This window comes from Heloderma suspectum, chromosome 3 (genome assembly GCF_057233095.1).
Source record: "Heloderma suspectum isolate Gila_16-S chromosome 3, 16-S_ref, whole genome shotgun sequence".
In the NCBI taxonomy this organism is placed as follows: Eukaryota; Metazoa; Chordata; class Lepidosauria; order Squamata; family Helodermatidae; genus Heloderma; species Heloderma suspectum.
In genome coordinates this window covers 85,963,694-85,977,971 of record NC_139460.1, presented here as the reverse complement: position 1 = coordinate 85,977,971, position 14,278 = coordinate 85,963,694, and the positions used below count along the sequence as shown (strand labels likewise).

Sequence of the window (14,278 nt, the reverse complement as noted above, 5' to 3'; positions counted from 1 at the left end):
AGCCCCAATAAATGTAAGGCATATGGGGGTGGGGAGAGACAGTATGATACTGCTGCTGTGCTGCAGCTACTTAGAATGTTGCAACGAGTTTAAACAGCACCATTCTTGTGACACAAAACAAACACACATGGCAGCTATATCATGTAGTCTTCAAACTACAGCTATGCTTGGAGTTTGCTGTGGAGGAAAGGGCTGGGAAATTAGCACAACACCCCAAAACACAGCTCGATGCAATTGAGTTATGGATCAAATCATACGCCTATGCCAATTATAATTTACTCTAATCACACTTACTTTAAATCATTAGTACACATACCTCTTCAAAGTGGGATGGTATTGTTAGAGGAGCCTGCCAAAGAGATTTAATTGTACTTTGATACTTCCTCATAACAATCAAGCACAAAAATATTGCAACAATTATAAAAACTGCAAATCCTAGTATCAGCGTGACAGAGAGAATTGTTGTTGCCTCTGAAAGAGAAAAGGGCATTGCTAGATATTATTAACATGATATTAGACTCAAATTTATTAAAATATCTCTAGAATTTATACATGAACAATTTCTCAATCTTGGATAACAGGTTATGAAATGCTGCAAAAAAATGTTCACAATAATTTCAAAAATATAGTACTGACCACTAAGGCAGCTGCTGTGAGGAAAGTGAAATGTCAGTTTAGCTGGGAGAAACTTCACATAAGACCTAGGGACAGGAGGAGCTATTAGGAGTAAATTGCACACAGGGCTTCCTGAGGGGATGTCAGTATGCTGTTGTAGCGAAAGAGGGCTTGAGGGAAAGGAAGCTAAATGGGAAAAGAGTCCAGAGGCAAAATGGTAAAAGGAAGGGGTAGAGAGTAGGTAGTTTGGTGTGTGTAGTTGAATTTCACATTTTAGTCTGAACTAAGCAGTCAAATCTTTTCCTGAAAGTCTCTAGTAGCTCATATTTGGGGAAGGAAAAGGATAAACACCTTCTCAAAGCAACAAATACTTTGTTTGACAACAGTTAAAAGTTGTATAAAAAGTATTGTGGCTTCCCTTCAGTTAGGATTAAGATATACATTGCAATCCTGAAGAGTACCTCTGAGCTCAGTGGAACCTGTGTCCAAGCAATCACTGCTTTCATCTTAATCGTACATATAACACAAAGGACAGTTCACTGAAATCAGCAGAATGTGCATTCATAGAATGATTCGGGACTGCAGTGTTCAAGGCTGAAAATCTAAATCTTAATGAACTGAAGCAGGGTGAAGGACTAACACACAAAATTACAGACCATCTGATATGACAAGTTACTCTTCTGTCTGAAGTCTAAATAAATTTGATAGTGGAAGCACATCAATAGCTTGTTCATTACAGCTAAAATTAGTCTCATGTTTTATGCGTTTGGGGAGCATTACTCTCATGCAATGCAGTTTAGGACTTTCAGCAGTTTGAGGGGGAGAAAAAAGGGGATGCAGTAACCTTATTTTGCTTCCTCGTAGTCTTAGGGCCTAGGAACCTACACTGCCCCAATCTCATTGTGAAGCAAAAGGTTATACATAATCTGGTAGGGGCAGAAAAAGAAAAGTAATAACAAAAAGTAAGTTTCTAGCCATCACACTTGAAAGGAGAGCAAAACTGAACATCTAATGGGACATTCCTCATAATGATTAAGGGATATTTTAACGTTTTTACGTATTTCCTATATGAGAAATACCTTGTGCAGGAAAAAGTGTGAAAACAGTATACAGATAGTCATGAGCAATAATTGCACACACATGAAATTTGCTGTATGTACATGTGTTAGGAAGCTGCCACTGGCCACAGGTTCTGGTTCAAGAACGATGTGTACATACAGCAACACAGTCGTGTGCAATAATTATACACACAAAAGAGATTTCATGCTTTTAAAATCTTACACAGATGTGCTTTTTGTATAGGAAACATCTGAAGTGAACCTTACAAACCATAAAGACTTTAAGACTTCCAGCAGCCTGAACAGCAGACATTTCCTTTTGATAATGGTTTCTGTTTTTCCTTCCCTGTCCTGTCCTACCCCTTTAACCCCTATACACATGTTTCCATAGTGATTCCTTTCAAAATATTTGGTACACAGAAATTCAAATTCTGCAAACAAAACCAAACAAAACCCCAAACAACAGAAAACTAGAAATTCCATGAAAACAAGCTTAATGTGACTTTTTGAAAGCACAGAATGCTACACACCCATAGTACATTTATTTTATATGTATTGCCAATTGAATAGCTCAAGGTAGTTATTTAGCTGCTGAAATCTCCTTCACAAGGTATCTGAATTATTAAGCTATATCATTTTAGCCCTAAGAAATGTTAACAAATAGTTAAAAGACTTTTTTCTATCTAAACATGCATAGGATTGCGCCCTAAATAGTATTGTTTATGAAAAAAATACATACCGGTAGCTGCAGTTTGTTTGCAATAAGGATCACTTTGACATATTTTGTTCATTTCACGAAGCTCTACTTTTATTTGAACGCAATATTCTGTCCTTTCCTTTAGATCCCTGAAGCTGTATTCCGTATTCATGGTCTGTTTTGTCAGCTGTGCAGTAGCGGGAGGGGAAAAATAAGGCATTATTATATGGCAATAATTGTAGCTGAACTGACCTCACATCTATTTCACATGAGCTTCAGAGTTTGGCCCTAAATAGACCAAGGAGTGATGTTCTAGTTTACACTTACAGTCCATTTATCGAAAATACTTTTGCTCTAAACCCACTGAATTCTATAGGGCTATCCCCAGGATTTCTTGTGACTTCTACAAATGTACACTCCAGAATATCTTAAACAGCTCTATCTGCCTGTGGCACTGGCATAACTTTACAGTAACAGTGGCCTAATGCCCTAGTTTATTGTGTTGTGCTGTTGCTAGTTCCTATCCCAAGCATTTACAGTGATATCCTCCCACCCAATTAGAGGGGCTCAAAGCTGAGCCTATCCTCCCACTATACCAATGGGATCTTTCTCTAAACCCCAAGCTGCATTTGCTGTTTCTCTCTGTAAGAATGCCTCAAACTGCTTGTAGCTCTCCATCAAGGGTTGGATTCTTCGATGCATATATGGCTGAATCTTTCCAAACACCCCGGGGATTGCCTTTTGTACATGTATATAACCTCTTGACATATAACTTAGTGCCATATTCTTATTGGACAAGAACTAATTCTACAAGCATTTGTAAAGCTTCAGTGAGGTTTTTTGCACATTACAAAGAACAAGCGGGACCTGAAATAAAAGGTTGCAGTATGGATGCTCCCTGTTCTGGATTCCAGCCACTCTAGTCCATCTTCCCCTGCCCGTTTTCCATTTTGCCCTCAAGGGTCTATTAGTATTCCATGCCCACTGAGTATGCTCAGTACATTTTGGGGTTCCTTCCCAAAAGGTATTTTCCCTAAAGATTTTTTGTACTTCTGCAAATTTTGGGACTCCCTACAAGCTTGTTGATTCCTCCTTCTTGTGTGTGGATTCTCAGAGAATTCAAATTGCTATTAGTATAAATGATTATACAAACATTTTAAAGATAATATCAATGCATCAGAACAGCTGCAGAAATGAAGAAAATATAAGTGCACTCCAGAGGTCTTGCAAGATAACAATACTTTGCAAAACACTTACTATTATTTTCAGAAACTTCCTACTGAAATAGTCCAAACAATTCTCACTAGAATAATTCCTCTGGCTGGCTGAAACCTCTCATTGGTGCAGTTAAAGTACATACACCTATATGTCTACATCATGAATAGAAATTCTTCCATTACCAACTTGTCAAGTAAAGACAAATACTTACTTTTGTACTTGTTGACTTCTCCCAGTAGTCTATTGAATATTTAAAAGGAGGGAAACGTGCTGTATGCTCAAAGGGAGGCAAGAACCTTACAATAAACAAGTTAGGTTCTGCGATTATATTTATTGCTCTTGGAGGTCCCAAAGTAGCTAAAATGGGTAAAGTCAAACAAATATCAGTTAAGCATATATTTCTTACTAGTTTTGATCAAACACAATCCAATTCAAAGTCTCACATCTATGAACAGGAGGGCCTTCTGTGTGGGGTATATCAGTACATTTCAGTAGAAGCAGCAGATCTGCATACACACATGAATGTACACTTGCAGGATTTCCTGCCACTACCATTTAAGTAAGTGGGATAAGCCCTTGTAGTGGAAGATTCTGGTGTTGTTCAACATTGCAAGAAACCTCTGGAAGAAAATGCTATACATATCAGAGAAATTGACTGCGTTTCCATGCACACAAGTATTTTCCTAGGATTTGGTAGTACATAGGACAGGACACCAGCAAAGGAGATCGTTACCTTGTCGTGGTACTGGAGCTTGAGCACCTCAATGACGTCATGAGCTAAACTGTGTAAAGACACCCAAGACGGGAAGGTCATGGCAGAGAGGTCAGACTAAATACAATCCCTGGGGAAGGAAACGGCAACCCACCCCAGTATTCTTGCCATGAAAACTAAATGGATCAGTACAATCACAGATATGTCGGTATACCGTCGGAAGATGGGACTCCCAGGTTGGAAGATGGTCAAAATTCTACTGGGGAGGGACAGAGGCTAAGTTCAACTAGCCCCAGATGTGATGACGCAGCTAGCTCAAAGCCGAAAGGACAGCTAGCGGCCGATGGTGCTGGTGGTGAACGACGAATCCGATGTTCTAAAGATCAACACACCATAGGAACCTGGAATGTAAGATCTATGAGCCAGGGCAAATTGGATGTGGTTATTGGGGAGATGTCAAGATTAAATAAAGACATTTTGGGTGTCAGTGAACTGAAATGGACTGGAATGGGCCACTTCACATCAAATGACCACCAGATCTACTACTGTGGACTAGAGGACCACAGAAGAAATGGAGTAGCCTTCATAATTAATAATAAGGTGGCTAAAGCAGTGCTTAGATACAATCCAAAAAATGACAGAATAATCTCAATTCAAATTCAGGGTAAGCCATTTAATATCACAGTGATCCAAATATACGCCCCAACCACAGATGCTGAAGAATGTAGATGTAGATCAGTTCTATGAGGATCTGCAGCACCTACTGGATAGTACGCCAAAAACAGATATTATTTTCATTACAGGAGACTGGAATGCTAAGGTGGGTAGTCAAACGACACCTGGAATTACAGGCAAGCATGGTCTGGGAGAACAAAATGAAGCAGGGCATAGGCTGATAGAATTTTGCCAAGACAACTCACTGTGCATAACAAACACTCTCTTCCAACAACCTAAAAGACGACTTTATACATGGACTTCACCAGACAGTTGACACCGAAATCAGATTGACTACATCCTTTGTAGCCAAAGGTGGCGGACATCTATGCAGTTGGTAAAAACAAGACCTGGAGCTGATTGTAGTTCAGATCACGAACTTCTTATTGCACAATTTAGAATCAGACTAAAGAGAATAGGGAAGGCCCACAGATCAGTTAGATATGAGCTCACTAATATTCCTCATGAATATGCAGTGCAGGTGAAGAATAGATTTAAGGGACTAGATTTAGTGGATAGGGTCCCGGAAGAACTATGGACAGAAGTTCGCAACATTGTTCAGGAGGCGGCAACAAAAAACGTCCCAAAGAAAAAGAAAACCAAGAAGGCAAGATGGCTGCCTGCTGAGACACTGGAAGCAGCCCAAGAAAGAAGGAAAGCAAAAGGCAACTGTGATAGGGGGGATATGCCCAATTAAATGCCAAAATCCAGCGGTTAGCCAGAAGAGATTAGGAATTATTTTTAAACAAGCAATGCGCGGAAGCGGAAGAAGATAATAGAATAGGAAGGACAAGAGACCTCTTCCAGAAAATTAGAAACATCGGAGGTAAATTCCAGGCAAAGATGGGTATGATCAAAAACAAAGATGGCAAGGACCTAACAGAAGCAGAAGAGATCAAGAAAAGGTGGCAAGAATATACGGAAGATCTGTATAGGAAGGATAATAATATCAGGGACAGATTTGACAGTGTGGTCAGTGAGCTACAGCCAGACATCCTGAAGAGTGGGGTTGAATGGGCCTTAAGAAGCATTGCTAATAACAAGGCAGCAGGAGATGACGGTATCCCAGCTGAACTGTTTAAAATCTTGTAAGATGATGCTGTCAAGGTGATGCATGCCATATGCCAGCAAATTTGGAAAACACAAGAATGGCCAACAGGTTGGAAAAAATCAACTTATATCCCCATATCAAAAAAGGGAAGCACCAAAGAATGTCCAAACTATCGAACAGTGGCACTTATTTCACATGCCAGTAAGGTAATGCTCAAGATCTTGCAAGGCAGACTCCAGCAATTCATGGAACGAGAATTGCCAGATGTACAAGCTGGGTTTCGAAAAGGCAGAGGAACTAGAGACCAAATTGCCAATATCTGCTGGATAATGGAGAAAGCCAGGGAGTTTCAGAAAAACATCTCTTTCTGTTTTATTGACTATTCTAAAGCCTTTGACTGTGTGGATCATCACAAATTGTGGCAAGTTCTTGGTGGGATGGGGATACCAAGTCCTCTTGTCTGCCTCCTGAGGAATCTGTATAACGACCAAGTAGCAACGGGAAGAACAGACCACGGAACAAGGACTGGTTTAAGATTGGGAAAGGAGTACGGCAGGGTTGCATACTCTCACCCTACCTATTCAACCTGTACGCAGAACGCATCATGCGATGTGCTGGGCTTGATGAAGCCAAGGCTGGAGTTAAAATCGCTGGAAGAAACATTAACAATCTCAGATATGCAGATGATACCACTTTGATGGATGAAAGCAAGGAGGAGCTGAGGAACCTCATGACGAAGGTGAAAGAAGAAAGTGCAAAAGCTGGGTTGCAGTTCAACCTCAAAAAAACCAAGATTAGGGCAACCAGCTTGATTGATAACTGGCAAATAGAGGGAGAAAATGTGGAGGCAGTGACAGACTTTGTCTTTCTAGGTGCAAAGATTACTGCAGACACTGACTGCAGCCAGGAAATCAGAAGACGTTTACTTCTTGGGAGGACAACAATGACAAATCTTGATAAAATAGTTAAGAGCAGAGACATCACACTGACAACAAAGGTCTGCATAGTCAAAGTAATGGTATTCCCTGTAGTAACCTATGGCTGCGAGAGCTGGACCATAAGGAAGGCTGAGCGAAGGAAGATTGATCCTTTGAACTGTGGTGCTGGAGGAAAATTCTGAGAGTGCCTTGGACTGCAAGAAGATCAAACCAGTCCATACTCCAGGAAATAAAGCCAGACTGCTCACTTGAGGGAACGATATTAAAGGCAAAACTGAAGTACTTTGGCCACATAAAGAGAAGACAGGATACCCTGGACAAGATGCTGATGCTAGGGAAAGTGGAAGGCAAAAGGAAGAGGGGCTGACCAAGGGCAAGATGGATGGATGATATTCTGGAGGTGACGGACTCGACCTTGGGGGAGCTGGGGGTAGCGACGGCCAACAGGAAGCTCTGGCGTGGGCTGGTCCATGAAGTCATGAAGAGTCGGAAGCGACTGACCGAATAAACAACAACAAAGGACAGGACAGGTATTCTTCATATTTCTCTCTAAAGCAACCTTATTACATGTGTTGGGATATTTCATATTAACAAACAATAAAGTTCTCATTTGCTTTTCTTCCGCAGTTGTATCTAACATCAGCTGAACTGTTTCTTGCACTAAGAACAGTGCAACAGTCAACTCAGATGCACAAGCACAAATGAGACAGTGCAGTCCTAACTTAGATGGCATCATATATTTCAAACTGCTATTGTAGCACTAGCATGCCTTTATAGACTCAAATGTAAGAAGGCTGTTCATAGCATACTTCCAGGTGGGTAACTATGTTAATCTGTTGCAGCATCTTAAAAATCAACATACTTATTCTGGCATAAGCTTTCATGGACAAGAGTTCACTTCATCAGATGCAAATGTCCACAAAAGCTTATGCCAGAATAAATTTGTTGGGGTTGGATTCAGGATCTGCCTCTTTAGGGGGAGGAAGGGCTCCGCTTGTGGAAGGTCCCTCTGCCCGATTTTTGAGGGTTCCCCTCACACCATAGCTCATCCCATTCAGCAGGGTGTCCTGACTTTCCTTGTGGCATTTTTGGCCGGGGGGTGGGGTTGGTGGTGGTGGAGGGACTGTCGTGGGAAAAAAGAGGGAAGTGAAGTTCAGTTCTGCCAGGGCAGTTGATCCAGCTTAAATCTGCATCCATCCCTTAGTCTTTAAGGAGCCACAAGACTCTTTGTTGTTTGAAGTATAGTAAGTCCTGTTGCTTACCCTTTGATTTTTCTCCCATAAATTACGTTCTCACAAAACTAATCACATTTTTTCAGAAGCACTGACAAATAGAGGAAATGGAATGAAAAGAACATACTGTCTCTTTTTGCTTGAAAGGTAACCGTCTCAGTCCAGGCAGATTTTAATTCCCCTTGTTCAGCCCTAACTCGTAAAACGATTTCGGACAAATAATTGATATGATCAAAATCACATTCAGGCTTTGTTATATTTGTGCAGTTCACATTTTCCCAAGGTTGCTTCGACCGTCTGCAATATAATACAAAGAGCAGACAATTAGTGGAATTCCTAAGTGTTGCATTTTTGAATGAGAGTATATGACAAAAAATGCAAAAATGGTTTTGGTATATGAGAACTGTTTACTTACGAGAGTTGAACATTGTAAGATACTGAACCATTGATCCCCTTAACCGGAGACCATCTCAGTACATTCTGAAAATTGTATGAGTGAATTGTCAAATTCTGTGGTGCTGGTAAGACAACCGAAGATTCTAAAAAGACAGAGAACACATCACAGGAGTAAAAAAACAGTCAAGTACAGATGCCTCTGAATTCAGGACAAACTAAAATACTAATTGTAGCAGTGATACGTTGGCCTCTGATGTTGGTGCAGGTAAACATGGCTAGCCTAATGCTGGTAGGCCAGTGACCCCAACAATAGGATTTGGAGTGGCATGGTAAACTTTGACCTATGTTGGTGATAGACCAGCGTTCTTCACTGCAAGGCCTGAGGGCCACTGGCAACTCTCAGTCACCTCAAGTGTGGCTCTCCACCTCTCTCTCTCGCTCAGCAGTAGCTGCTCACTCTTAGCAGGGGCTCTCCAGGCTTGCCTTGTTGTTTGCTTTAGCAATGGGCCAGCTGCTGTGGTCTGAAGCAGCTTCAGGGGTGGGGAGTCAGGAGACCTGCTGCTCCTCAGCTATAAGATGGTTGGGGTGGGGATGGGTGGGAAGAGAAGAACAGAGGAACCATCAGCCAATTAGCTATGGAGGGGGAGGAGACCAAGAGGGAACGATCAACAGGACTGGTCAGCTTGGAAGGTGTGGTGGGAGATTTGGAGAAGAGGCCCCCAAAGGCCTCCAACCGAGTCTGGTGCACAGCGCCGCCACTTGACCAGGAGGAAGAGGAGAGGGCCCCCACAGCCCGGGAAAGGCTTCCAAGTACCTGGAGCCAAGTGGCTCCTGCCTAAAAAATAGTGAAGAACACTGTGATAGACCATTGCATTGCACAGAAATTTTATAGGGTGTACAGAGGGTTCACTGGCTTTTATCTCAGGCAATGATAGTTCAAAGTGCTCAAGTATCTTACACATCCCCGTGTCTTGTCCTTCCTTCAAGGGCCTCAGGGTGGCATACATGGGATTCTCTCCCAGGTATTGGCCAAATCCAGATTTGCTTAACTTCAGAGATGTAACTGACAGAGACACCTGCACCTTCAGATGCTTGCTGGACGGGATAAGTCAAAAACCTAACACAGTATTCGTTCTACACTAACTTCTTCAGTTATATTTCTATGCAATTAATCGTCACTATATAGCACTGAGGGGCCGCGGTGGCTTAGTGGTTAAGACGCTGAACTGCAGACTGGAAGGTCGGCAGGTCAGCAGTTCGAGACCTGAGTGCTGCGTGACGGAGTGAGCGCCTGTCTTCAGTCCCAGCTCCTGCCAACCTAGCAGTTCGAAAGCAAGAAATTACAAGTAGATAAATAGGTACTGCCTCGGCAGGAAAGGTAACAGCGTTCCGTGCACCTCAGTGTTCAGTCATGCCGGCCACATGACCACGGAAGCGTCTTCGGACAGCGCTGGCTCTTCGGCTTAGAAACGGGGATGAGCACCGCACCCTAGAGTCGGACACGACTGGTTGGGGACACCTTTACCTTTTACCATATAGCACTGAACACCTCAAATGAATCCCATACATCAGAGCTGGATTTCCAGCCCATATATTATAGTTTGTCACACCACTGAAAGAGATACGCCCTAGAAAATTATGTGGTCTAAGCTTTCATATGACTACAATCTTTCAAGGCTAACATGTTCATTGGAAATGTGACTAGAAACATCTCTAGGATAAAACATTGTAGCAAACAAAACAGGTTCACTGGATTCAATTTTTATTCTCAACTATCAGTTCTGAAAGGAAGAGAGTCCTGTGGCACCATCAGCCTAATGTATAGTGGCATGAGCTTTTATAACTTCTCTATGTGCTGCTACAACCAATTCATTCTGAGAAGAACAGAACTGTGAAATAACTAATTCAGGTTACCTGGATCACCTAGTCCAAATTTAAAGCTAAGTGCATAATTGCTGGAGAACATTTGCCCCACCATGCTATTAAATGAATCAGGAACTTAAGTAGTTACAGATAATGGTTTGCTGTAGGATTTCCATGTGTCACTAAAGTGTTTCAGGACAATAAGTTCCTGTGAAATTAATTGAAAAAATCAGCTTGTGCTAACTTGCCCAAAAGGGCTTTCCTCCCTCAGTTCTGCATTATTCCTCCAAATCCCCTTTAAAAGGAGAACAAAAAAACACTTCTGCTAGACAAAGCATGCTGCTAGGGCTGATGAAGCTGCAGTCCACCAATATCTGGACTGCCACCCATTCCCCACCCCTGATGTAAACTGAAAAAGGACCTAAAGTGTATATGCCCCACAACTCAAACCATACTTTGAAGTAGAATCATAGAATAGTAGGGTTGGAAGGGGCCTACAAGATCATCGAGTCCAACCCCCTGCTCAATGCAGGAATCCAAGTCAGAGCATCCCTGACAGATGGCTGTCCAGCCTCATCTTGAATGCCTCCAGCATGGGAGAGCCCACTACCTCCCTAGGTCACTGGTTCCTTTGCGTATTGCTTTAACAGTCAGGAAGCTTCTCCTGATGTTCAGCCGGAATGTGGCTTTCTGTAACTTGAGCCCATTATTCCGCGTCCTGCATTCTGGGACGATCGAGAAGAGATCCCGGCCTTCCTCTCTGTGACAACCTTTCAAGTACTTGAACAGTGCTATCAGATCTCCCCTCAGTCTTCTCTTCTCAAGGCTAAACATGCCCAGTTCTTTCAGTCTCTCTTCATAGAGCTTTGTTTCCAGTCCTCTGATCATCTTTGTTGCCCTCCTCGGAACCCTCTCCAGCTTGTCTGCATCCTTCTTAAAGTGAAGTGCCCAGAACTGGGCACAGTACTCCAGATGAGGCCTAACCAGTGCTGAGTAGAGGGGAACTAGTACTTCCTGGGATTTGGAAGCTATGCTTCTATTAATGCAGCCCAAAAGAGCATTGGCCTTTTTTGCAGCCACATCACAGTGTTGGCTCATATTCAGCTTGTGATCTACAATCATTCCAAGATCCTTCTCGCTTGTAGTGTTGTTGAGCCAAGTATCCTCCATCTTGTAACTGTGCATTTGGTTTCTTTTTCCTAGGTGCAGAACTTGGCATTTATCCCTATTAAATTTCATTCTGTTGTTTTCTGCCCAGTGCTCCAGTCTATCCAGATCACTTTGATTTTTGTTTCTGTCTTCCAAAGTATTAGCTATCCCGCCCAATTCTGTGTCATCTGCAGATGTGATCAGCATTCCCTGCACCTCCTCCTCCAAGTCATTAATAAAAATGTTGAAGAGCACTGGGCCCACGACTGAGCCCTGCAGTACCCTGCTCATTACCTCTCCCCAGTTTGAGAAGATCCCATTGATAAGCACTCTTTGAGTCCGATTCTGTAGCCAACTGTGGATCCACCGGATCACTGTTTCATCTAGCCCACTTTGAGCTAGTTTGCTCATCAGGATATCATGGGGCACTTTGTTGAAACCTTTGTTGAAGTCAAGGTATATTACATCCACAGCATTCCCACAGTCCACAAGGGAGGTTTCTTGTTCAAAAAATGAGATCAGATTCGTCAGGCAGGATTTGTTTTTGACAAATCCATATTGGCTTCGAGTAATCACTGCATTGTTTTCAAGGTGCTTACAGATGGATTGCTTTATCATCTGCTCCAGAATATTCCCAGGGATTGATGTCAGACTGACTGGTCTGTAGTTCCCAGGTTCCTGCTGTTTACCCTTTTTGAAGATAGGGACATTAGCCCTCCTCCAGTCATCTGGCACTTCACCGGTCCTCCATGATTTCTCAAAGATAATAGACAGTGACTCTGAGAGTTCTTCTGCCAGTTCCTTTATTACTCTAGGATGCAGTTCATCTGGCCCTGGAGATCTGAACTCATTCAAAGTAATTCGGTGTTCCTTGACCATATGCCTATCAATCTCAAGCGACAATCCTGCCCCTTCAGCCTGTACTTTGCCTTTGCCAGGGGGCTCATAGACCCTCTTTTGGGAGAAGACTGAGCCAAAGTAGGAATTAAGCACTTCTGCCTTTTCTTTGTCACTTGTTATCATTTTGCCATCCTTATTTAATAGCTGAACAACAATTTCTTTCTTGTCTTTTACTATGCACATAGCTGAAGAAAGCTTTTCTGTTGCTTTTAGCATCCCTTGCTAACCTCAGCTTGTTCTCAGCTTTAGCCTTCCTGACACCATCCCTGCAATTTTGTGCTACCTGCCTGTACTCTTCCTTTGTTGCTTGAACTTCTCTCCACTTCCTATATGTGTACTTTTTTGTTTTCAGGTCATCTCCAAGCTTTTTGTGAAGCCACATTGGCTTCTCCTGTTGTCTTCCACCTTTTTTTCTTGTTGGAATTGTTTGTAATTGTGCCTTGAGAATTTCCTTTTTTAAAAACTTCTACCCATCTTGGACTCCTTTTCTCATTAGAGTCGCTTGCCATGGGACCTTACTGATCATTGTTCTGAGTTTATTAAAATCAACTTTCCTAAAATTCAGGGTACGCGTTTGACTACACTCGGCTTTTGCTTCCCTTAGAACCAAGAACTCAAGTACAACATGGTCGCTTTCCCCCAGAGTTCCTGTAACTGCTACTTTATCCACTAAGTCATCTCTGTCGGTTAGGATCAAGTCAAGGATAGCTGATCCTCTAGTTCCTTCCTCTACTTTCTGTAGGAGGAAGTTATCTGACACACAAGTCAGGAATTTCCTGGAGGGACCATGTTTTGCAGAATTTGTCTCCCAACAAATATCGGGGAAATTGAAATTCCCCATTACTACTACATCATGCTTCCTTGAAACATTGGCAGTTTGCTTTTCAAAAGTTTCATCCTCGTCTTCTCCTTGATTGGGTGGCTGGTAGTAGGCTCCGACCACCAGGTTCCTTTTATTCTTTGCTCCATTTATTTCAACCCAGATGCTCTTGATAGGGCTACCAAGCTCATCCTCCTGTATTTCTGTGCAGAGATATGTATTTTTCACATATAGTGCAACCCCACCTCCCTTTCTGTTCCTCCTGTTCTTTTTGAACAAGTTATATCCTTCAATTGCTGTATTCCAGCCATGAGAGTCATCCCACCAAGCCTCAGTCACAAGCCATAATTCTCTTCCTGTATTAAGAGTTCAAGTTCGTTCTGTTTGTTTCCCATACCCTGGGTATTAGTATATAGACATCAAAGACCATGTGCTTCATGGTCTGGCTTTTTTCCTACATGTCTGTGAAGACTACTATTGGGCATTATTAGAGCTGTTCTCTCTGTTGCGGTGCATGAGCTTTGTCCATTTTTACCCCCAACTTTACATCTCCCTTCCCCATAGCATTCAGTTTAAAGCCCTCCTGACGAAGTTCTTCATGCTGTGGCCAAACACATTCTTCCCAGCCTTTGTGAGGTGCAACCCATCCCTTGCCAACAGTGCATCTTCCAGGAAGTATAGCCCATGGTCCCAGAATCCAAATCTCTCTCGTTGGCACCACCTTCGTAGCCAGTCATTCACCCGGAGTATTTTTCTTTCCCTTTCTATCTCTCTTCTGACTACTGGAAGGATGGATGAGAAAACTATCTGGGCCCCAAAGTTCTTGAGTTTCCTTCCCAAAGCTTCAAAGTCTGATGTGATTTCTTCATAGCTCTGCTTGGTGGTGTCATTTGTTCCCACATGGATGAGAAGAAA

General features: G+C 42.4%; 1 protein-coding gene across 1 annotated transcript in view; it reads right to left on the bottom strand.

Moving 5' to 3' along the window:
- Positions 1 to 14,278, bottom strand: part of IFNGR2 (interferon gamma receptor 2) — a 29,179-nt gene that overhangs the window by 8,370 nt on the left and 6,531 nt on the right. The window contains exons 2-6 of the mRNA XM_084843647.1: positions 8,651 to 8,774; positions 8,363 to 8,532; positions 3,800 to 3,945; positions 2,413 to 2,557; positions 317 to 471 (exon numbers count right to left, since the gene is read on the bottom strand). Of these exons, the coding sequence (XP_084699773.1) occupies positions 317 to 471; positions 2,413 to 2,557; positions 3,800 to 3,945; positions 8,363 to 8,532; positions 8,651 to 8,774 (740 nt within the window). The remainder of the gene's footprint in view (positions 1 to 316; positions 472 to 2,412; positions 2,558 to 3,799; positions 3,946 to 8,362; positions 8,533 to 8,650; positions 8,775 to 14,278) is intronic.